This window comes from Lissotriton vulgaris, chromosome 8 (genome assembly GCF_964263255.1).
Source record: "Lissotriton vulgaris chromosome 8, aLisVul1.2, whole genome shotgun sequence".
Lineage (NCBI taxonomy): Eukaryota > Metazoa > Chordata > Amphibia > Caudata > Salamandridae > Lissotriton > Lissotriton vulgaris.
In genome coordinates, this window is record NC_141696.1 from 532,144,648 (window position 1) to 532,170,399 (window position 25,752).

Below are 25,752 nucleotides of genomic sequence, written 5' to 3' on the forward strand. Positions count from 1 at the left end.
TGTGCATCAGAATTTCACTTGATGGCATTACCTGCCGGTAATAGTGTGGACCTTAGAAAGAGGGACGTAGATGATTGACTCTATTAACAAAAGAATATAAAAAATATAGATCAACAGGAAAGGAATACAGAAATATATAAGCTGTTTGAGTTATCTTATACCAGTAGAGGTGGCTATGTGCAAACTATCCTAATATTTCACTTAGTCCTCACCCCTCAGGTTTCAACAATCCACATTTGTGTTCCTGAATGCTGCCATATTTTGTAAAAGAAGATCATTATCCATACTCCAAAATCTTTAGGCACAAATTGTATTATGTAAACCTTTAAAATAGCACTTGGTCATAACTAATATGTACTGGACTATAGTTACTTATGAGGTATCATCTTTTAGAGCCAGATTAACTAAGATGCATGTAGGAAACACTTGGACTTACACATTCAAGAGGTATAATTACATTCTTGATTTACAAAATCAGAAATGGTGTAATTCTGCCCTCATAAATGGGATTAGCGCACATGTAAATACTGCTTGTACACTGGTATTTCTCTATAGTTGCTCCGTGAGGCAGGTATGTTACTTTCTGCGGTGGGTCTGCTTGTAAAAGTTAGATAAACACCGGAAAAATTGCAAGTTTGTAGATAATCAGAAAATATTTGCAAGTAGTTTATCTCCTCAAAAAGTTTAAAATATTTACACCTGTCAAGGAAAGGTGTAAAATAATGATCAGGATTCAAATGGGAAGGCAGAAGCGCCAAATTTGAAGAAATGTTGGCGAATGGTTTTCTGTACAGGGATAATATAATCCTGTTGAAGATAGAAAAAACATGAACAGCAAATTCATCTTTCCGTTCCCATCCCCGCATGAGAAATCTTTACCTTTATATCTGTAAGCCTTAATGGCTACTTGTGAGTATCATTGGGAATCTTCAACAATTATAGTCAGGAATTCTTTGAGAATTCCATAAAAATCATAAATGTACTCAAATTTCCATTTATATCAGATTTCTTTATTCTCCTGCTACTTCATGTAAATATATACATATATATATATATCAATGACAGTTGCTTTTGGAAAATAGGTGACTGCAACACTTTCTCATTTTATCGCATTCGCCCCAGTGGGCGTGGCCACTTCACCTGGCCTTCTTGAACTTGTGGTTTGCATTGTTGCAGTCTCAAAACCTTCAGTAAGTCTGTAAAAACAAACGCGATATTTTAAAATATAATCCACAGTGGGGTGATGTTAAGTTTACTTAATTCTGCTGCACTGACTACATGAATTAAGGAAGTTGGTCTACTAAACCTGTGTGCAGCCTCTTTGGAATAAATGACTATATATATATACTAGCAGCCCGCCCCGACGTTGTCCGGGGGCAATGAGGCTTCAGGGCCAACCGCCCGCCCATGCCCCCGCCCGCCCCGGCCCCCGCCTGCCCCGACATTGTCCATGTCCCGGAGCCACCTCCCGCCCGACATTTTACGTGTCCCTTTGCCTTACCTGAGCCGGCGCTCCTGACTTTACCGCCGCTCCTCGACGCTCGTCACCGCTCCTCCCCGCCAGCCCCGACGTTGTCCGGGGGCAATGAGGCTTCAGGGCCAACCAGCTGCCCAGGCCCCCGCCCGCCCAAGCCCCTGCCCTCCCTGACATTGTCCGTGTCCCGGAGCCACCTCCCGCCCTAACATTTTACGTGTCCCTTTGCCTTACCAGAGCCGGCGCTCTTGACTTCACCGCCGCTCCTCGCCGCTCGTCACCGCTCCTCCCTGCCTGTCCGCCGCTCATGTCCGCCGCTCCCCCTCATCATCACGCACGCGCGGCCCGCACTACGTTGCAGCCAGCGCTACGTCGCGGCCCACGCTACTTCCAGGGGACTACTTTCTTTTTAAGTTACATTTTTTAATTTACGTTTAATTTTTCTTTTTATATAGCCTATGTCCATCTGCACACCCTGACATTTTCAACTATGTATCGGGTGTGTGGATTGGCGGTGTGATTCCCGAGTTTACCTGGCTCAAAGGTTTGTGTTCTCTCTTTATAATAGTAGTATAGATATATATATATGGGCTTCGAAATTGAAGCTACTCTTCTTGCAAAGATGTATATGTTATTTGATTGCACATGCAAGCCGGAGGAAGCCAGGTTCCGAGCGAGACTGAAAACATTCCTCTACACAAAATAATTGTCGGCTCTGTCTTTGTGATACCTGCTTGCTGCCTCTTCCTCTTTTAGCGCGTGGACACGCCGGTGTGCGTAACGCAGCGCTCTACAAATGTCCCAATAATAATAATAATAATAATGCTCTAAGTTCTTGTTGGAAAAATATATTGTTGAAATGTTATGAAAATCTTAGCACAAATGTTCCTTTAGCTTCTCAACATGTTTTAATTGGTTCCTTACCTTTCAGGATAGCAATAGTTATCAGAATAAACATAGCACTGAATTATTTTTTGCAACAGCATTCAAATAAATTATATTTTATTAGGATCAGTCATATAAATTATCATACCATTCATGGTGGAATGGGGTATGTCATAATCATAAAGTCGATACTGCTCTTGCATATACTGTGCAAGAGAAGATTAGACAGATATTTCTGATACTGTTCCTTTATTATTTAATGACCAATCCTCTACCAAGCTTGTAATTTAATAATGTATTACTTGTATTATTCTATTCCTCTCTATTGCTCTTGTAATCGAATATTACCAGGAATGCATCTATATTAAGATCTATTTTTAATCTGACTCTTTCATTTTCCTCTTATATACTACGTAATTTATTTATTTTAATTATGTTCTTTTTCTGTTGATTTTCTATATTTCATTTACCACAGTCAGTAACTGTCCAACCAAGTACGTGTTTGGCTCAGTGGACTAATGCGTCCATTGCAGGGGCCTGTGTTCGACCTCATGGTCACAGGTTCAAATCCCGGGGGTTCACTCAGCCTTTCATCCAACTGAGGTCGATAAAATGAGTACCATTGAGTTGGGTAACAATAAACATCTGTTATTCAGCGCCAAGATACCCAAGGGTGAACGTGCGCTTTACAAATACACATGTTATGTTATGTTATGTACGTGCTTTTTATATATCTAGATGTTTATTGACTGATCTGCTTTAAGTTTGTTTTTTGCATATTTTTTAAATACCAATACAAAAATGTAAATAAAAAAAATATTTACAATGTAGGCAAGCATGGACAGATGTAAAACTAGGATTTAATATTTTTGGTTACTTCTTTTTCGTTTTTCAACACAAGAAATGCCGGTAATTCGCTTTTTGCTGTATGGATTTAACGGAGTCTATGTCTACAATATGCCTATATTACAAAACATAGTTTAAAAGAACAAATGGGTCATTTACATGTAGGTGGCAAAGAGTCAGCTTCCAAAATATGGCAGAAGAACCCTTAATAGTAATTTCACACATCTTTCACCTTATTTAGAGATCAGAGGATCATAGTTTTTCGACAACTAGGACCATTCACAATAAACAATTTGTAATGCACATTTAGAGTTCGGGGTTTTTAGGAAGTAACATGTAAGCAGACACGATAACTGCCACCGACAAGCCCTTGGGTCAGCCATCTCGCCAGTTACTCAGCATCACAGCCAACACCTGCCCATGCTGGCAACACTGGTGCAGCTCACTTCAAACCATGAAGTGGGAAGTGCATCATGATACTGATCAGGTGCATTCACCTTTCTTGGATCCTTTGCTTGCGTTTATGGGTCCAGTCATATAAGAAAGACTCCATTTTTGTGCCGCTAAATATCCATTTTGTTACTGCTAAATTAGCAAATCTATGCTGCAATAATCTGGGGGGGTCTGGAAAGTGTGCTGGCTGGTTTAAGACATGTGGCACATACAGCCAGATATTCTGTACCTCTTCAGAAGTGGTTTTACATTAGGCCAAAACAAGACAGAGCCACTAAACTAATACTAAACGTTTAGAAACTTAAAATAGTTTGAGATATAAAACAAATAGCGTCCCTTCTTCCTCTCGAGTCCATTCTGTGTGTGCCAGTGCCACTTTACACAAGGAACAATGAAACTCCATCATATCATATGTTGCTATCTAGGCCCCCCTCAAATCTGTGCCATCTTTAGATATCTCTATTATCTTTAAAACCATTATATTGAACCCGTCCGTCTAATGTGCCTAAAACCTGTTCCACTCTAGAGAATCCATTTCTGCCTGCAGGAAGGGACTATGGCAATACTGCACCTTGTGATGCAACATTACAGGGGATCAGTAGCCTCATAATGTACTTTACATGTTAGTGATCCAAGAATGTAGATTTCTCTTTCTCCTGACATTCATCTCGTTCTGACTTAGGGCCGGACTTTGGTGAACAGGATTTACTTTGTCTGGGGGTCAGAGTAGAGTACTCGGTCAGCCTGAGGAAATACCCACCCGCCAAATTTAGAGATGCTTGCCGGCCCAGTAGACATCTCTTGCATTGGCAGGAACCGCCATCACTGCAGCTCCTGTCGATTTGGAATTGAAAGTTTGATGGATGGCTCTGTCAACATAATGGACCTGTTCGGAAAAATGTCTATATATATCTTTTTAACCCTTTTCGTGTGTTCGTCGGCCAACGGCCGTCGCGAGCACTACCTCCGTAGTGCTGCGAACGTCCATTGGCCGACGCGGCCCCGCCCACTCCGCTAAACTGCCGCACCATGGTGAAATTGCTGCCTCGGTTATGCGGTTAAACACAATCCCAAAGCAGGATTATGGGTTTGAAAAATAAAAAGCTATGAACTCCTCGCTATGGGAGTTTTTGCTTATAATGCAGGAGTCGTTTAGGAGTTTTCACTGCCGCTTACCGCCAGGTTTTACCTGGCAGTGATGATCAGGGAAAACTTGCATTTGTGTGCCTACTCTAAATGAGGAGGGCAGACAAATGTTGGAACCTCGGGTAGCCCTTACTTTGTCAAGCCATTGGAGGGGTATGTCAGTGATGGAGATGGAATAGTCTCTGCCATCAACATACTGAAGGTCTACCAGACTGTAAACGAGATAGGCAGGGAGTACCTTCCTTGCCAAACTGTAAATCAGGCCTTACTCTTCTTCTTCCTTGTGATCTCTGAATCTTATCCAATTAACTTATTCACCTCTTTTTACACCTATTTCCCTCCCTGCTTGTCCCAATCTCATTCATTTACTTGGATTTCTTGTCATATTTCATGGTGATTATAGAAGGCAAGGGCAAGAGAGGTCTCAGTCTGGGGTGTCACCTCCTTCGTAGCAGAGGAGCGTTACCCCACTTAAATTACCTCCAAAGTCCCAGAGATGTAAAAAAGAACAGGAATTCAGTACCATTTCATTTTTCATCACCTGTCCTGAGCAGAACTTCGGGACAAACGGGGCCTGCTGAGTGACATCAGCTGGGAGGAGGGCGGGGCTGTTGTGCACGGTTCACTGTGCGCATGTCTTTTTGGCCGGCCATCGTGCTACGGCCAGCCACATGCACACTTTAAAAATCTCTAACCCAGCTGTTTTAAGCTGTCCCCAATACTCCCAGCAAGGATCAAAGAAACTTAGAAAGCACAAGCCCCCATCTGTGACAGTTGCCATGATGTGTATGGCCCATTTGCCTGAGGACGATTCCAGTTCGCTGGGTTTATTCATAAGAATATATGATGTGGAGATTTTGAAGCATATTTTATGTCCTGTTCTACATTTTTGTATGGGACTCTTGCTAAATATTACACCAACTTGCAATCCCTTTATATTTCATGTTTAAACCCTGGATGAGTAGGAAAGAGAAATCTGACCTTTGCATTGGATTTATCATATTGAATTGCTTATTAGCTGTAAATTGTAGTTTGTAACATTTTCATAAAATAAGGTTGCTAAGGTTTTTAATGCAGACAGTACAGACCATTGCAGGAGACATGAACGTTATCTTTTTAAATGCAAGTGAAGAAAACATTCTCTGTACATTGTGCTACTGTGGAAAACCTGTGCCCTTAATTGCAGCTGACTTACCAAAAGTTCAGCTGTGGCAACCTTATGGTAAAAAGTATTATCTTTCCCTATTGCAGCTCGGGTCTGGTCAGCAGGCCTCATCTACTCCAGAAGTCATTAATCAGACGTCTATGCAGAAACATGGGTGGAAGGGCAAAAGATAGATTTCCTCACAGTGCAATATTGTCAGGAGGCATGGCTTACCTTAGGATTGGGGGAGAGCAACTGGGACCTGAGCTGTATGCACCTCAAAGGTAGAGAGGTTGGCAGTATGCATTGAGCTTATGATGGCTATGTGACGCTGCTCACACAGAATCTAAAGTTCCTAGGAATTCCGGAACTCTCACAAGGCTTGAATACAGAATCCGCCATCTTGGATTGCCAGTTGTAACTGCCCTGATGTTCCAGGGCATCCTTCCTAGGAAATCGAGTAACAATGTTGCTGCAGCCAGAATCATTGCATTGTCAATTTGTGGTTCATGTTGGAGGAACAATACCTTATTTGAGAGTTTGCTCGGAAGGCATCCTTATTACAGACAAATATTGTAGGAGCAAGTTGTTTGGAAAACAAACATGAAACTCTTTCTTGAATTCCACTTTTATAGCCAACCAAATATCAGGAATATGTTTTAATTCTTTTATGAAGGAACACAAAGGCTTCTAATGTGAAATCACTATTGATGATGATATATGTGTGTAAATAATAGGAATTCAAGTACAAGAGATGCTAGGTAAGTGGCATACTTATGGATGTTAATTACTTTTAAACTGTGTCAAAGATAATTCATAAACCAAGTTAACAAATATTAGAATGTGCATACGTATGAAGTTAACTGAACTCATCCTGCCTGCCAATAGGTAAGGAGTTAAATCAAATTTTCAGTGGCCATTTATATCATGTTGAATTTCAGTTTCAGAAAAGTCAACTTCATACTAAAGACAAAAGAGTGAGTTGATGACACAAACAGGTATATCTTTTGACTATTGAAGTGAATGCAGGATGTTTTTAGCAAATTACTAAAGCTTTACTGTTTGTCGCTAGCTATCCACATCAATCTGTAGATGTCCATGACCCACTAGAGTGACAAAGCACAGTTACTATCTGGCTCACATATGTCATAGTGTGTGCTATCAATAGTGATTGTGGTAGTATGTGGAGAAATGCATTGATCCCATTAGATTCAGGGTACATCATTGGCACTTTTTGGCATTTATTGCCTTTTGCTTGGGTTCCTCGTCTGTGAAAGTTATAAATACTAACATTTAACTATCTAGCTCTAGACCAGTATCTACTTCTGGTGAAGATCTGGTTTATGATAAAATTAACAAGGGCAAAGTGGCAGATAAGGTGGGAAAAACCTTGACTGCTTTTAGCATTGTATAGTTTATGTGAGGTACTTACAGATCTCATTCTAATTTTGACTCTGGTGTATTACATTGGTTATTCAAAGGGATTCCTGTAATATTTCATAACCAACTTTTAAAGGATAGCACAACTTAACATTTTGTAATAGCATGTTCTGTCATCCGAAGCATCAGCCCGAACAACTAACTCAACAACCTACAGAAGTAATGGTGACTATGCTCTCAACCACGCTTTGCATCTTTCTTGATTATAAAAGCTGGTGGGGATGGAGAGGGACTTGTTTCCTTTTGCTCTTTTTTAGCAGTCAAAGTGTTGGGTTGCTCAACCCAGAACAAGGGATTGACTGTCCTAATCTGGCATCCTTCTATTGATTAAAAATCTAATAAATATGTAAGAATCCCAAGATGCAATAGACTTTCAAACTGGGCTCTGGACAATTTTTACAATATGCTAATATTGCAGCCATAGCACAGCAACTGTGGCTTACATTCCCGGAGGTACCTGCCTCCACACAGACGTTACTGACTATGCTTTTATTGCCCCGGGGTCGTAATCTCATAACCCATTTATATTGTGCTCTACGAGTAGATAGATGTATAATCCTCTCCCGCTTGAAGATGCCTGGCAGCAGGTATGTGAGGAACCCATTTGATCTAAAGATTGGCCAAAAATGCATTCAGGGGTACGTACAGTGGTATAGTGCATGAGATTCAAGCTTACACCTTACTACACAATACATATTGCATACCCTTCTCCTAGGTGACTCCACACGATAAATATCCTGCCAGGTCACAGGGGTGTGCCCGATGTTAGCAACAGTAGCAAACTTTATATATATGGTTTGGCATTGCCCAGTTGTAGGGGAATATTAGAATGCTGTTCTTGAACTTATTGGGCCCTCAACTGGCTGGGCGAACAATGCATTTTCGGCCTCCTTCCTAATATCCCCAGAAAGAAACTGATATATGAGTCTAGCTAAGAAAAGAAGCTTTTTTCCTTCAGTGCTTGCAATCTCTTGAGTCAGGAAGCGGTCAAGATCGGCCTGCCCAATCAATGATCATTGCCTAGAATGGCTAATCACGTTCGCTTACCTTTGTTTGGATGTCCCTGGCCAGGTCATTGAAAGCTTTAAAATTACAGTCTATCAAAATGTTATCCAGGTTTGGTGATACAGCAGAACACTGGGAAAGCCACCAGCACATTGTCAAAATGCAGCACCTTGATAAAATTTAAGTTGCAAAGACCTTCCATTGGTAGCTCCTATATGGGTAATCTAAATCACTGTAAACTTCCTTGGTTTGACCCTATGGCAGTGTCCTATGAAACTGCCAATGCCCCAGAGCAGCCACAAAACAAGAATGGGCCATTTGAAGGCTGTAATGGCAATCAGCAGAACATGAGTCATCTATTGAAAGGCACCTTCTCCTGGTTCTTAACCCCTTGCGTGCTCCCGTCCGCCACAACCTCGCTAGTGCTGCCGTCGGCCAACGGTCGACGGAGCCCCACCCACCTAATAGAACGCCCACACCGCGGCGAAAAACAGCGGCGGAAAAACCGCAGCGGTTAAGGCGTTACAAACGAACATTGTCTTGGTTGACTGTCGTGTGATTCCACGACCTTCAATGAGACTGCTCGAGTTTTTATTTATATATAAAACTCTATTTATCTTGTCTAATTTTGGTGGTATCTGGTTCACTCATTGTTATCCTTTTCATAAAACCTTGTTTGGTCCATGTAACTCATCTGTTAATAGTATTACAGTACGAAAATGGATTATTAGTTAGTGAGAATGTGAGTGCTTCCCAAGAAATAATTCCAAAATCCTCCATCAGGGAAAGCCTGAAGCATTATCCGCCAAAGTCATTTTGAACTCGGACACCTTTACTACAAGGGCTCACTGAGTTTCAGGAGCATCTTCTTCTTGTCACTTGTAAGGCTCCCAGGAATTTAGGGGCAGCACATAGGGGCCAAGGCTCACTCCAGCAGAAGCCACCAGAAGAGTTAATTCCAGGTTGGGTTATTGCTGGTCATAGCAGAAAAAGGGTCTCATGCAGCTTGCTTGTCTATGTAGCCAATTGACACTTGAAGTCCACTCCTTAGTTAAGCCCTTGCGTGAGCATGACGGAACCACGCCATCATGAGCCACAGGCGGCATGTGCTCATGACGGCGTGGTTCCGTCATGTGGCTGCGCTCCGCCCACGCAGCATTAATTCTCCGCCTGTGCGGGCGAATTAATGAGCGGGTGGGGCTGTGATGGAACCACGCCGTCCTGAGCACACGCCGCCCGTGGCTCATGATGGCGTGGTTCGGTCACGAGCACGGAAGCGCTGCACTCACCCCCCACCCGCGCCGCAGCGAAATTCGTGCTGCGGCAAAGGGGTTAAAGTTACAAGTGGGAGCAGGTCCAGCCTCTCAGGTCACAGACAGCACGTCTAGTCCTCTTCTGTTCTTCCATAGGTCCAGATGTGTTCTAATGAGCTGGGCCTGAGGATTCTCTAACCAGTGAGTGCAGGCACTCCTGAACACTCCCTATCCAATGAGAAAAACAATTTCTTAAGGCAAACCTTCCCACCTTTGCAGCTAGACCACAGCCACTTTTCTTCAAGGTTTCTGGCTTTACAGATGGGTGAGTTTGGATAAATAAGCAGCCCTCTCCTTTTCAACTACACCAAACTGGTTCTGAGACCAGCTCCCTCTCCTACTAGGCTTGTACCAAACTGGCTACAGTTTCTCTTGGTAAAGAGGCTTCTCTTCTCCCGGTCTCCCTCTACACTTAACTCTCCTCATTGGGGGGAAAGCACTGAAAGGTCAGCTGCTGGCAGGTTCATTCTAATTATCCTGGTAGGCTAACTCTAGTTAGCCAACTGGAGGTTCAGGCAGTCAAAGACCTCATCATGGGGTAATTTCTCTGAGAGACATCACTGGGAGCAAAAATAGTATTAACGTTTTAGAAATCTACCAGCAGGCTGAAAATAAACTGCTATGCACAAAAGATTTTTTTAGAAGGCCTAATTTGAAAAAAGTTTATGGTCAAAGAGGGATCGAGAAAATGTTTACCAGAATTTTCAAGTGAATAAAGACGTGCTCGTTCAGCGACAGCTCACTAATAATCGGCATAAAGACATTTGCTTCAGGATACAGAGAACGTAGCACATTTTTGTCACTGCGCATGATTTATTTTGCTTTAATGCTGCTCTGGCTGAGGAGATGTTTTTTAGTTCAAGGTAGTTCAGCAAGACATCTTCACAGATGAACTTCATGTATGCTCACCAAGAGGATCAGACTGGAGTAGAAAATAGCCAACACAATAAGATGATCAACAGAGTGCTGAAACTTTTCAGACACCCACCCCCAGTCACAGATATAGGCTTTGTCCATCATAGTTCTTCTACTCACTAAGCCACCCCAGTTTGAACCCAGCCATATGCAAATCAGTATTGACCCTGTTACTCATGGGTACAGTCCAAACTGCCAGGCCATGTCCTCTCTGAAGCCGAAATCACCATCCAGGGACCAGTTCTAAAGTTTCACACCTCAGCAGCCAGGCCAGCTTGAATCCACCGGCAAAGTTAGCAAGGGACCCATGTCTGGGCATACTCTAGCCACTTAGGGCACACAGAGGAAATACAATAAGATGATGGGTGGAGCACTGAAACTTTTCAGACACTCACCTTCAGATCTGGGTTTAATCTATCATTGTTCTTCTCACTAAACCATCCCAGTTTGGACCCAGCCATATGCAAATCACTCTTGCCCCTGTTCCTTATGGGAACAGTCCCGCCCGAACTGTGAGGCCACGTCCTCCCTAAGCTGGAAACAAGCATCTGCATCACCCCTCATCAGCCAGTCTAGATTGAATCCAGGGGCGCAGTGAGCCCGGGACCCACGTCTGGGCATACCCTCCCCATTTAGGGTGACAAAAGCCCAAGGAGCAAATGATGGACGCAGTTCTGAACAATGCAAACATTCACCCCCAGTCACAAGGATCTGGGTTTAGTCCATCATTCTTTTGCTCACCACACCACCTCAGTTTGGACCCAGCCATGCAAATCAGTCTTGACCCTGTTCCTCATCGGTCCAGTCCGAACTGTAAGGCCAGGTCCTTCCTAGACCGGAGACAAGCATCCTGGGACCGGTTTTGGAGCTAACTTGAATCCAGTAGCAGAAAATAGGCCTGCCACCAAAATAAAAGTGGCTCCTATTAGCGAATCAGAAAGCTGCAAAAAGTAGCCCACATTTCCAAACCTGGACAGTTTTGAATATTTAACTATAAGTCTTTTTCAATGTATTAAAGACTGAATGCATTTGTGCTTTTTTTGCAGGCAATGTTTGTGCTAAAATCAGAGAAGTCAGCAATAAAACCCGGCCACCAGGTCATAAAATCAGACTCATGAACAGTAAAAAAAAAACATAGCCCTCCCACTGACATGTCAGACCAGCCCTTCTGGAGCTGTCAGATTTTCCTATAGGCAAGTCCGAACCTGTTCACCAATAAGACGGGTTTGGTTGGACAAAAAATGTATTTCTTTATCTGTGGCACTGTGGTACAGTTTCAACAAAAGTTCAGTGATTTGTTGCAACTACCACAGAAGTAAAAGTAAAAAAAGAGGTAAAGGGAGATAGATACACACAAACATGAACTGCCTTGTTTATTAACAATCCCGCCAGTTTGCGTGGTTCTCCCTGGATGTAGTTTTGCCAGAAAGAACTTCACAACCTGTGAAACACCTGATGCCTAGGGACAAAATTTGGGAGTTTTGCAGCCCAACTTTACTTCTCAGTAGTATTAACCCCTTGCGTGTACATGACAGAACCACGCCGTCATGAGCCACGGGCGGCATGTGCTCATGACAGCGTGGTTCCGTCATGCGGCTGCCGCTCCTCCCACATGGTGCTAATTCCCCGCCTGTGTGGGCGAATTAGTGAGCGGGCGGGGCCGTGACGGAACCACGCCGCCTGTGACTCATGACCGCGTGGTTCCGTCACGAGCATGGAAGGGCTGCGCTCAGCCCCCACCCCATGCTGCCGCTGCGAAATTCATGCCGCGGCGAAGGGGTTAAAACAAATGGGTGGGGGTTGCCTGTTTCACAAGTTAGAAAATACTTTCCCACCTATATTCGTGAAAGGAAAGTCAGCACCCCAACTACGGCTGTCTTTTACTACCTACTTATAGACCTGGGAGCTCTGCTTGTATTAGATCCCATTGTACCCTTGCTATGCACGGTTCTACTTGTAGCAAAATAAATGTCGGGGTCCTAGTCAGGAGGACACTGTAGCTTTCTCCACCCATGGACCCTGCCAGCGCTGCCAATGACAGTGCCAACACAACTACTAACCATCACACTCCTACACGTGTGACAAGCAGACAACTCCATGCCCCTACAACTAAATGAATGGCTTGGGCATCAGGTAATTGTCATTTTGAATTTACACAGAATTAATAAACAACTGTGCTCATCTCTAAATTAGACAGACAGTGCCACCATGTAGCAGACTATCATAAGCGCCAGTGTTGCCAATGAAATGTGAGTGTGAATTACCGAACACACACTGGCTCAAGTTAAACACTGTCACGATTGACCTTTTATGTTAAAATGTGGGACAGACGAGTGATTAAAAGTAAAAGGCACACAAACGGATAGCTAATCTGGTAGACGGGGAGGCAAGCAGTACAAAGTAATATACATAACAAAGAATACATATCCTGATATCTAAAACCATGGAAAATTGCTATCCAAAGAAGAAATATACCTCTCATAAAGAGATCTTGCGGCTTTGGTGGCATTGTCAATTGCCCTAGCACAGCACAGCGGACATTTTTCAGTAAAGTCAATTTTGGAAACTTTCTATATTAATAATTAGTAAACTTACAATATTTTTGGCTTCTGTGCTTCCCTTTAAAAATATCTTGCTGGCAAGGTGACCCGGTGAGATGAGTGCTCCCTAGTGACATCAATGTGACGTGCACGACCCATGTTTAACATCGCCAATTGTAACTAATTCTGTCCCCTTCCAAGACCAATAAACGAAGCACAAATAATTCGGCCTACAGTGCTAAGAAACAACAGAACCAGTCGTGGAAAGCGCTACATAAAAAGTGATTGTATAAAAAGGAAGTTATTTCATTTCCTTATCATACCTTATTAAGTTGCAATTTTGTTAAGCCCAACAACTGACAAAATTCTCCAGCTATACTATATTTTTGATGCAACTCATTGCGCAAGGTGTCTAATGTGTCTATGTCGGGTAGGGGTGATTTGGATGGAATGCATGGTCATGGTACAAGGGATTTTGGCAGTTGAAGGGCGAAATTACATTTCGCCACTGGAGCACTCTCTAAACATGAAACCAAAACTCTTTGGCCTTTTTGTTGCAGTGAGGAGGCGCCTAGTCATGGGGCCTTGAGGCTGATGGTTTAACTAGCCTTCATTCAGTGCTAGTTGTTTAAGTGCAAACCACAGGAGGGGAAGTAGAAAGTGCAAGGGGGCCTGAGCATCAATGCTGCGTGCTCCTCCGGAAGAGTTGAATAGTTTGTTTCTGGAAGTCGCTTTTCGTCTTTGGTTTCGAAGCAGGATTCACATGTTTGGAATGTGGTGTTCGCCAAGGGTGGTATTATCAATTCATATTCACTTCAGCTGTCTAGCAGTATCACTTTACTACAACTGCAGTTAAATCAGGCCCTCTAAAACATGTGCAATGAGGCGATGGAGGGATGTATGACATCACAACGCATGCTTTTACATCGCCAGTTTTACAACGCATGCCTTTACAATGCATAGTGTTGAGGGGTGCTGGATAGTGAATAGTTTAATTTACTATTCCAACTCCAGTCCCTGTGGATAGTAGGGAAGGTGTTGGATAGTAAATTAAATCTATTCCCTATCCTAGAGCGCTCCCCAGTGCAATGCATTGTAATGGTTTGCGTTGTAAAAGTTGCGATGTAAAGGCACTGCGTGGTAAAAGTTGCGTTGTAAAGGATGTTTCCCCGGTGATGGAGTGCACTCCTGCAGATGTGCCTAGGGTACACAATTTCTAGGGCTGGCCCTGAATACATTTAACTCATTCGTCAGCCAACAGTTTTTTGCCTCATACTTTTGAATTATTAGTATTAGTTCTCTTGCAATTTTGCTATCTTGTGTTAGCATATAGAGCCTCTTCTCTCGCATACTCTGTTTTTCTTTACCTGTCCATGCATTCATTATAAATTCGTAATATTTTTGCTTAATATAGAGCAATGTGTTAGATTTTGTCAAGTCAATGAAAGCGTTATTCGATTGCCATGTGAAACAATCATAAAAGCACATAAAAAAGTCACAATTGAGTTCATAAGATAAAATCACAATTAAGTTCATACATATAATATCACACAATTAGGAATCTCAACCATAATTCATAGCAAATATTGTATAAAGCGAACTATATCATATTTCAAGTTACAGATAAAAAGAGATTAAATTAACATGCATTTCCTTTTCCTCAAGACTTGTTCAAAAAAAGTTAAAATCCTAAAAAACATTGTGAACGTTGTCCAGACGCTGTAATGCAAGAAAAGGCGGTCAGCTTTGCCGAAGCCCCAATGATTTCAAAATCGGTGATAATCAGACTTTCTGTGCATCTTGATAGAACTTACAAAAAAGTACAACCTGTGACGTTGATTGTACTGAGTGGCTGTCACAGGTACATAGTTTAAGATCTTCTGCCCATTTGTTCATTTTGGGGATAGTCACTAGTCTATGAACCCCCCCCCCCCCCCCCTGAGTCTAGTCAATAGAAATCGATCATAAACGCCCGGTACAACGGTTAAATAAGGCTGATTATAAAAAGTGGTTAAAATCAACTGATTATGCATAATGGTCGGTTTAATAATCTCTGTGAATATTCTGATGGTATCCAAGTGCCAAAGAAACTCCTTCTTCAGTTCCTTTCTTGTTATATCATTAGTTTTTGGATTACTAAAATATTCTGGGTAATCGAGATCTTGTAGGAAACTACTGGCCTATCTCAGCCATGGTATCTTCAGGGCCTCTTCTAATTTTAGAGTATCTATCAGGATATCTTGATTTAACTTTGTTTCATCCTTGGTTCAGAACTTGTGCCACAGGAGAACTGGCTCGAGTTTTATTAAAGCAGAAATAAAGGGAAGGCCCAGCTCTGAGTCACAGATAGTTGATGAAGTACTAATAAGGACAGACAGAACATATCTTAAAACATTTTTTTAGCCCTTTGAATAGGAAGCAGGTCAGCAAATCTTTTCCTTGAGGTTGCATTGGAGTTTTATAAGGAAGTCCATTTTGCGCTTTTTGAAATATAGGGCCAAATTTACTAAGATTTGACGCAACAGAGCCCAGCAACTAAAATGCTATGTTGCATCAAAGTGAGAGCTGAATGCCGCCACATCAAATAAGATATGGTGCTGTTTCTATGACACCCTGCGCTGGTGCTCCTTTTGACAGCCTTGGCCCATGCAATCACCCTTGCACCACAGTGCAAAGTTATGTGTCATGTCTATATAGGTTTTGGTAATGGAAGGGTATGTTTCCAGGGCAAAATACTATGCTTAGAAACATTAAAAGGTTTCTAATGTGTACCTGTGCTGTACATTACAGCACACATGCAAACTTCGAAAATAATTTTAGAAAAGAACATTTCTCACACATTAAGTAGGTCAGGAGGAGGCGTAATGTTTTGTCGTAAATTACTGTCTACCTTTTTTAACTCCTTTACTGCGGCCCCGATTTTCCCTAGGTGCGGCACTTCCGCAAAACGGGCGGGGCCGCGTCGGCCGTCGGCCAAATGCTGACGGCAGCAAGGAAGGGGTTAAGTAAAGATTTGTTTTACAAAAACAGGTGGTTGCATGGGAACACTCATGTAATATGGTACTCCCTCTTGATGCAAGGTAGCGCAATGTAGCACAAACTAGCTCGCAGCGCGTAGCTCTGGAAAGTAAATACCAAAACAATACTTTACACCAGAGTGCGTCAGTTTTGTGATGCTAACCCAGCACAAAGTATACGTAAACCAGGGCCCACGTGGGAAGGCAATTCTCTGATTCTTCTCTAAAATGAATGGAAGCTTGATTTATTAAACTCACATCCTAATAAACTCAACAGGTTTACTAGGATATGACAAATATTGTTCTTTTTAAAATTGCACATATCTGTACCCTTTCCCAAAATTTTTTTTGTCTATGAATAAAATCTGTAGGGAAATTGGTTCAATCTGAATTATATGTCAATACAGATCATATGCTATAAAACATTTTTGTTTCACATTTGTCCAAAAACCACATAGAATGAAGACACTTTAAGATAATCTTGAATTCCTTACCGAGTAAATGTGCGGGCAGGCATCCAGTTTCATCTATATATTCAGGGCCGTAGAAATCACGCAATTTGCCCCTCACATAGGCATGAAGTTCCTTGTATAGTGGTTGTATCTAAAGAATTATAGAAATTATATGTTATCTTGAGAATCTGTCCATTAATGAAAACTATCTTTAAAAGTGGCGCCTTGAAATACAAATAGCTATATTACCACTCATCAGTACACCTTAATAGTTCCTACATTAAGGTACCATTTAATTGCTTTAGCAGCGGGCATGGCTCGCAGGTTGGGGGCAAGTGCAGGGGTGGGGGCCGGTGCAGGGGGGCTGTGCAGGGAGGGTGGCGCGGCGAGAGAGGGATCACAATTAAAAAATAAAAAATAGAAACCAACATTTCCACCGGGTCCAGCGTCTTCACTGCTCCTGCTTTCCGGCGTCTGGCAGGTACAGGAAGCAGGCAGCCAGGCTCCCTCCCCTCATCCAAGCACAATGCTGCAAGCAGTATTGTGCTTGGTCAGGACGGCGCCCAGCCAGGCGTTAATGGGGTAGCCATGTTCCCCATGCAGGCCGCATTGCTCCCTGCATGGAGAAGGGCAGAGTGCGCATGAATCGTTTGGGCAGCCCAAGAGGGCAGACCAATCAGTCTTTGCACACTCAGGAGTGGGCAAACAACTCCTCCCCTGCCCTGCTCAAAGAGCAGGGCAGCCCCGCCCACCCGCAATGCAAAGCCAACATAAAATGGTAATAACTGCAAGTTATTACCATTTTATTTTTTGGCTTTCTTTCACTGCGAGAAAGCAGTGGGGCGACGCTCCTCTGCCCTAGTAGAGGAGCCGCCCCTGATAAATTGTGAATCTTCCCAGCCTTGTGCAGGCATTTCAGGCAGTCTGGTAGCCTGTTAGGGCCTGTGGGACTCAAACAAAAACACATCCCACACACTGGCCCTTTCAAGATAACCCATATGACAGTGCTAGACCGCCCGAAAAGCCAGTTCAAACTGAATCTACTATTTTGATCACCCCAAAAAGTTGTATTGTATCCATTAACATTTTTCAGACTCTGGGTTCGATTTAGAATTTCGGTTGTGTCGCGAGGAGGGGTGTGGCAGTGAACTACAGTGCACTGCAGAGGTTTGCAAAAGCATATTTTATTGTCTTCACTCCTTATCCCAAAATGCAGAGCCAGGTTCTCCTTGTAATGAGGCATAACAGACGGTGCACCTGCACACAGGCGACGTGGCGGATTGCTACACAAATACCTCCACGGCACCCTGCAGCCCAAAAAGCAGGGGCAGGATTGCGGCATCAGCTGTTTTAATGCATTGGCATTTGCTTACAAAGTGCTTTTCTTCAATTGTGGCACTTGCGCAGTAGCAACCCACGGGCCTATTTTGGGGAAAAAACTCTTGAATATCAGCGTTAGTACATTCAAGCAGCCTCATAAAATTTCCTTACTGATACCTGTCTTTTGCCCATCAAAGAGTCCTTTTGAAGTGCATGGTAGAGCCTGGCTCTCCCTTCCAGTGTGTTTCCCTTCCAGCTCTCAGGAATGTGGCAATCCACAAATCTGTTTGTCGGGCTCCTCCATGTGCCTTTTAAAGGCCCTGGGTTTCTAATATAGAACCCATAGGCCTTCATGTATTGTACCACTCAAAGGCACACATAGCACAGACAGGTAAACAAACTGCAGTACTGGAGGTTGATCTGTGCTACATGAAAGCTGTCCTGCTCAAGGGTGACCTCGCCAGACAAGAAGGTGGGTAAGTGCCAGAAGCTCTAGCTGACCTCTTCACGCAAACTGCAGTACTCACACCACTGCTGCTGCTCACCTGGACACTGCCTGCAATGCCTTGTTCCCTCACCCCATCTGAGGGGAGAGTGAGCCCCACATACCAAAACACCATCTGTGGGGGTACGCACTTCAACAGCTTTCCAGTGCTGGACCGCTGCTCCCACCTACCTGGCCTGACTCACTGTCAGCACTACTGTCCAGAAGCGGGCCACACCATGTTCCAACTGCAGCTGCCTCTGGTGAGGTTCAACACAGCCATTTTGATAGCTTCTTTGAGGTGGGAAGTGCCATCTGCAGACACTGTTTGCCTCTGGCTCACAGCACTCTGGAAGCATTAAGCAATGACGGAGACCCTTCTCTCGACAATGACTATAGCTGGCTGTGCAGCATGGCTGCCAATCCTCCCATGCTCAAAGCACACAGACACACCAGAAAGGGCGAGAGACAGAAATTAAACTCAGTGTGCACCCCATTCACTAGTTTCAAGGCTTAAATTGACAGGGCCAAGAGAGTACAACTAGCAAGTAGTGATTGCTACATTTGAACCATTTCACGTGTACTAAGGGGCATACGTACGAGTGGAGCTTCGTCGCTCTTGAACCTCGCAAGGTGGTGCAAAAGTGGGGCTAGTCCTAAATGAGATTTATGAATCCACGCAAGGCCAGTTTGCATGGCCCTGAGTAGCTCCATAGATCTTGAGTAAAGCAACGCAGTGCAAATTGCTGTGTTGCCTTACTCTGCACAAGGGATGCGTTCCATGGGCGTTGCATGGGTGATCCTACGCAACACCCATGGTTTTTGGCGTATTTCCAAATTTACCAGAATTGGTAAACGTGGACCAAATCAAAACCAGTTCCTTAGTCGTACTAATAGAGCTAGAATGTCTGTAGTTTATACTTCCCAATCTCTACGGGAGGATTCTCAAGCTTTCTCTTTGGCACAGTAATCTGGGGAGTACTGTGGAGAAAGTATCTTGTTGGTCTATCCCCATAGAAAGTGGGTATTCTCTCTGCTTTTGATGCCATGCATCCTGTTAAAAAAAATTGTGGGGCATGTAGAAAATGACAAGTGACTCGTGGGTACGTCAGATCAGCAGAGGATATGGAGTCTGATCGCTTAGCAGTGGACTACCCACCATAGTCAGGGATTCGTAACTATCTCTAAAATTTGAGGACAGTTACCAGTAAGTTGGTGGCACTGAAGGCAGAACACTTTGCCACATTGGTATGCTGATTATTTCATCAACTCTGCAAACTTTTTAGCAAACTGCCAAGGCAATTGGTATTGAAAAACAATGACCCTGACTTGCCGTGATTTTTTTTCCAGCGAGTGGGCATGATTTGGTTTTTTTCCTGTTTGAAACCAGCAGGCTTTCCTGGTGTTTTTACACAGGCAAAAATGTATGTCAGGTGGATTGTGCTAAATAGGGTAGACCTTCTGATGTACAATGATTGACTGCCCAGTGGTGGATGTCCCAGCGGTGAAAGTTTTCCTAAAGTGAAACAATGTGAGTCTTTGCCACTGGAAACATGGGCCCTGATTTACTAGAAATGATGCAATGCTGTGCAACAAGTAAAGATGCTAAACAGTATTGCATGAGTGGGAGAGAGTAGAACAGCACTATATCTACTATGATGTGGCGATGTTCAGCTCTCTCCTGCGCTGGCACGCATTATGTTGAATGCACCAACGCCTTGTGCCCTACTGCGAGGGTGTCTGCATTGTGGTAAGCATATTTTTTTGTACAGGGCGGGGAAGCTTCCTGTTCCAAAATGATGCTTTTGTTAGTTTCTTTTTTTGTATGTGTGGTATAGAATGGTGTGGTATAGAATGCAGAACACATGGAAAGAGGGAAAAAGAAGGATCCTTGTTACGCCTGCCTCAAGGAGGCACAGGATTTGGTGCAAATCCCTGTCTACAACTATTTGTTGATAGGGATTTGTGTCAAACCCCACTGGTGGTCCATACGGAACACCCATACCTCACACATGGAAGGCCCCCTTGAAACAAATTAATGGAATATAATGCAACACATTGTACATCTTTATGTTACTTTTGGTTACAATTCTATACAATTTGCGGTTTACATTGGACAGTAAATACTAACACAACACTTTGTGTCAAGTCTGTTTTAAAAAAGTAACAAAAGTCTTTGTAAATTTGGGCTCTGGTAATTTGCCTATCCCTAAATGCGGCGGGCAACACATGTTTGTCAAGAAAAGGCATCTGTCACTTTTTGCCAATGCTCTGCATCGGCAAAACTTTAAACATCCTTATTGTCAAGTAGGCTGTTGAGCTTGATATCATCATATTTATGTATAGAGGGCACTAACCATTCCCACTGCTTTTTAAAATTGACGATAATGTTGAAACATTAAAAAAATTGTTAAGCAAATATCATCATATAGGATCTTCTTTCAAATATTTAATACATACCCTCCCGCCCCCCCACACACACAGTAAAAGTTATGGATAGGTCACAGTTTCCATTGAAAAGGCATTGTTTGCTTTCTTAACCTTGGCACTGTTTGACAAATCTGCAAGACACTTTCCAAAAACAAATGCATTTACGTTTGCTTCTTCATCCAAAGTCTGTGAAGCTGGGGCCTAAAATCAGATTAGGGGGTGAGGAGGTGGGTCCCAAAAGTGACATTTCCCATTTTAACTTCCATAACATTCCTTGCTACTCGATACAGAAAATGCAAATGAATGGAATCACATCAAACTTGGCATATGAATAGTATTTTACTCAAGAAAGTGCCATTGCTTTGTTTGGTGTAAATCCATTTGGTAGGTTTGGAAAAATCTAGTGTTAAAACATGTTGGATAGACTCGAAAGTGTTAAAAAAAGGTAGCGATATCTGGACGAAAAATCTGCAAAATGGCATAGAGCCCAGGATCGGGGATATTTTCCAAATGCAAATTAAACTAATAAATACCTTTGATTCAACAAGGGATTTTTTTTCCACTCATCTCTTTTTGGTTTGTTAACTCTAATCTGAGCTCTTGGACCAGAAGGTTCTGATTGACTAGCCACAAGAGAACGGTAACTCTTGTGGCTGTCATTGCAGAATCCAGGCAATGGCGTAAGGGCCCTGTAAAGGATAAAAGACCTATAAGTGGGCATAGTGAGCAAATTCTGTCCCACAGGCATTGTTGGAGTTGGCCCTTAAGGACCACCTCACAGTTTAAATATTACACAAAATCATGTTTCAGGGTTTGCAAATTCTGACTGGGTTCACATTCCTTGACATACACAAGTCCCTGCATTCACAATCCATAGTCTGTGGATCCTTTTAAGAGTCTTCAAACTGTGGAACTCCTGACTCCATGTTGGTCCTATTTCATAGCTTGTTGACTCTGGAAAGTGTTTGTAAACTACGAAAGTCATGGGCCCAATGTGGGTCCCATTCTATATTCTGCAGACTACATTCAGAATTTGTGGATTATAGTTGCTGTTTTAGATGTACTGAGTTTACAGACTCAGCTTAAGTCCTGCAAACCATTAACTCATTTGGGGGCTATTTAAAATGTTAAAACTGAATTATCACCTCAGCAAAAATTTGATGTTACAGTTGCCTGGTGTGGATTCCTTGTTGGGGATCTCACCCTGATTAAAAAAGAAGTGCTATTAAAAAAGAAGTGCTGAGTCCACAAACTCACACCTAAGTCCACAGACCTGGTACACCTAGAAATGAGGGCAGGACATCCTAAAAGTCTGCAGACCTTTGGTCAAGTCTATGCACTTCCTGTCAAGTTAAAGAACAGTACGAACTTATAATTGGTTGTAAGTTCATATAGCCTTGGACAACATCAAAAAGGTGCCTGTTTTAGAACAGTGATTCTTTCTGCCTTTTGGAGCAGTGACTGCAACATCTCACACCACTTTGATTGATCTTGTTTTTTATTGACAGATGAATAGGAGACCGAAAAGCCAGGTCCATCAGGAGAACAACAACACAATCACAGCATGCAGTTCCTCCAGCAACTCTACAACGTCTGCGGAGGTCATTACCGCTGTGGACCCAGGAGGAGATGAAATACAGAGCTCAATTGAGTTATCAGTAAAGTAGTACTTCACCTATAAGTTTCTGAAAAAATGCTAAATTATTGCAAAGTTATTTCCATTATCTGTGAACACCAACTCTACCAGGGAAACACATGAAAACTATTACTTTGGAACAGCTACCATGTCTTGCCATTTAAGGACCAGGATAACATCAGGCATGATGGAAGAAGAGGCTGGAAGAAATGGGAACTGACCAGAAGCCAGGAACACCCAATGATTCCACCAGAGGTGGAATAGTAAGAGGAAACAGAGGTGAATCCAGACACAGCTAGAATACCACTGAATTGTACTGGTGTGGTACCATGAACAAAACATCCAGATAGAAAACAAGTTGCTGCTGATGAACAACAGCGAGTTCTACTCTAAAATGTTTTGTCTCCTTATCGTTTTACACAGGTTTTTCAAATTCAATTGTTTGTCTTCCAGTTTCATTATAACCAAAATATTTAAAAAACACAAAAATGTAAAACATAAAAAAAATGTTCTTTGACTGTTAGTTGTGAATGAGTAAACTATTACAATAAACAACATAGTATTTATTGTCTGTGACCTATTAGTATTTAAACACTAGGGGGTAATAATGGATACTAGGGACCCAATTAACAAACTACATTTTATAGTATGAATTTTAGTACTATCTACTACAAAATGTAAATCACAAATCTCTGGCTGGGGACCTCTGCCTCTCCTACCTTTTCTGATCTTAGATTTCCTCCACAGTGATGAAGATCTTACATATAAGTATAGTACTATGTAGTAAATGTTGGAGGGACAAGAGATTGGTGGGAAGATGGAGAATAATTCTTCAAAATTAGTGGGGTTTATGAATAATTAAGGGCAGTTTTGGGAAGGAAATACTAACACAAAAAACATTCCCACTAAAGAGTAAGACTATTGCAATGCACAAAAGGCATTTCTATAGTTACTAGAGCCATAAAAATGCCAAAGCGGGTTCAAAAATACTCCAGTCAAATTTTGGAGTATGCCAGGCACCACAGATCTTAAACCCCTGTTACTGCAATACACTCCCATTGAACTGAATGGATGAAGTAACACCTACTTGGTGACATGCTTCAATATTGGGTTCCCACCCTCGAAGCTGAGTACTTCCAAGGTGTGCCTTAACGCCTGCTTACAGTGAAGTTGGTTGTTTTGAGTTAGGTGAAAAAATTGCAAGTGATTTCATATTGACTCATGGTCACCTACATGAAAGGTATTTTAATATTGGTGACCTTGGACAAGTTTTAAAATCAGTGTTGGATACTTTTGAGATATCAATAGTCTCATGTACCCTTTGTCATGGTCACCATGTTTCAGCCATTCATGCTAAGTGCCCTAGTGGTCCAAATGGCATTTGTCAGGACCAAAGAATACTATGCATGCATACTAAACCATGAGCAAATGAGCTTGTTTTCAAACTCAATTCTTTTTTAATCACCTTTTAAAATACGTTTTGCTGTGTAAAATTACTTCATAACATGGATCTCCAAGCGGTAGACCCTGTTGTTACACTTTCATCATGGTGTCTCACACTCCAATACACCTACTGTTCCTCCTTGTGAGCTCTTGTACTTTGGTATATATAGTCAAATGAAGGCGGGCAAGTTTTTATTCTCTTTCTTTTTCCTGTTTGTTATGGCAAAGAAACACAAATAGCAGACAAGTTCTCAATATTGTAAATAAAGCAAAGGTATGCAATGTGCATGTAAACAAAATAGTTGGAAGATTGATCCCAGCTCTCTTCTGACTACCCAATAGCTGCATATTCCAAACAAATAATGCACAGACAAGGAAACTGTATTATTACTGCCTACCTCTTGAAATGTTCGTTCCACGTCTCGCTTTAGGTCTTCGCGACTATATGCATATTCTTGGGAGTCTTCTGTTTGATAGTTCCCCCTCCAATAGTCTCCATAGTCCGCATAATCTGTAAAAAAAAATATATGGAACTTTACAAAGTCAAACGAACCTATTTGAAAATGTTTTTTCATAAATAAATCATTAATATGTGATGCAGGTAAATAAAAAAGACACCTCTCAGGGCTGGAAAAAATATATACTCCGGCGATCCATAAATGAGGTTAGGAGGAAGATAGCAAGTGGGCGGAAATAGTGGAGAGAAGACCTTGAGTGAAGGACAGAATCAGTGACAGCCTTTCATCTGCAGTTGCATTTAACATTTTCAGCATAGTCTGCTCCCCAAATAAATTGACAACAAATAAATATATGACAGTAAATCTGTCTATCTGACTTATTGGTCACAGAAAAGATCACTTTTCAAAATAGCTCAGGGGATAAATATTTCAGCTTTAGTCAGCTATAAGTATCCAGGGCCTCTGAGGATTTAATATGGGTAAGATACCTCAGGGGGTTTAAACATTTAACAAGGAGCATGGTGTGCAACATTTGGGCATAGGTTTAAATCATCAAAGACAAGCTTAGATGGTTAATAACCCTGCCAAACAGCATTGCAGGAAACCTGCAGATTAGTGGTGTGCTGGAGTGATCCTGGGGTAGCATGCTTGTCAAAAGTTCCCATACTGTTAAATTAGTTTAGGAGGCATGTTCCCACTGCCAATAGATTGCAGCCAGGAAGTCATATATTTCTATCCGGGATTTAGCTCAATCTTTCATTCTTGCACTATTGATAAAATGGATTATTTTGAGTTTAATATCAATAAACAATTATGAATATATTCAGTCTATATAGGTTGTATATAAGTGGCCATGAGTGGTGTAGTTTGAGAAATTGAACTATTGTCTTGATTAATCGCTTTGGCGTCTTATATAGTGACATGCATAGTGCACCTGTATTTCCCCAATGGACTGTTTAGTCTAGAGACAAGCAGTTGCTGTTTCCACCTAGTCTCTTTTTCACTTTACACATTAGCGCCCTTCCAGGACACAACATGGACAAAAGGAATTGCCTAATTTCCTCTTTAAGTGAAGCATATGGAGCAGGGTTCTGTCAGGGAAAAGCGCCTATAATCCCTCCAGATTTTTGCAGGCTGATGCTGTGTCCAGTGAAGCATACATTGAAGATACAAAGTACATTTGCTTATATCTTTAGTGTTGTTTGATGAATGCGCATCATATATGACAAGCATTTAGCAAGTTACACCCAGTGCAGGTACTTAAGGTACCCAGTGCAGGTTTTTAAAGATTCCTGTCAAACCAAAATATGGGAGCAAAGTTAAAGGGGCTGTGGTCAAAATCATTTTGGCA

General features: G+C 42.2%; 1 protein-coding gene across 1 annotated transcript in view; it reads right to left on the bottom strand.

The window, feature by feature from the left end:
* ACE2 (angiotensin converting enzyme 2) overlaps positions 1-25,752 on the bottom strand; it is a 459,770-nt gene that overhangs the window by 282,973 nt on the left and 151,045 nt on the right. Inside the window, exons 5-6 of the mRNA XM_086934340.1 lie at positions 24,342-24,454; positions 16,673-16,781 (exon numbers count right to left, since the gene is read on the bottom strand). Of these exons, the coding sequence (XP_086790466.1) occupies positions 16,673-16,781; positions 24,342-24,454 (222 nt within the window). The remainder of the gene's footprint in view (positions 1-16,672; positions 16,782-24,341; positions 24,455-25,752) is intronic.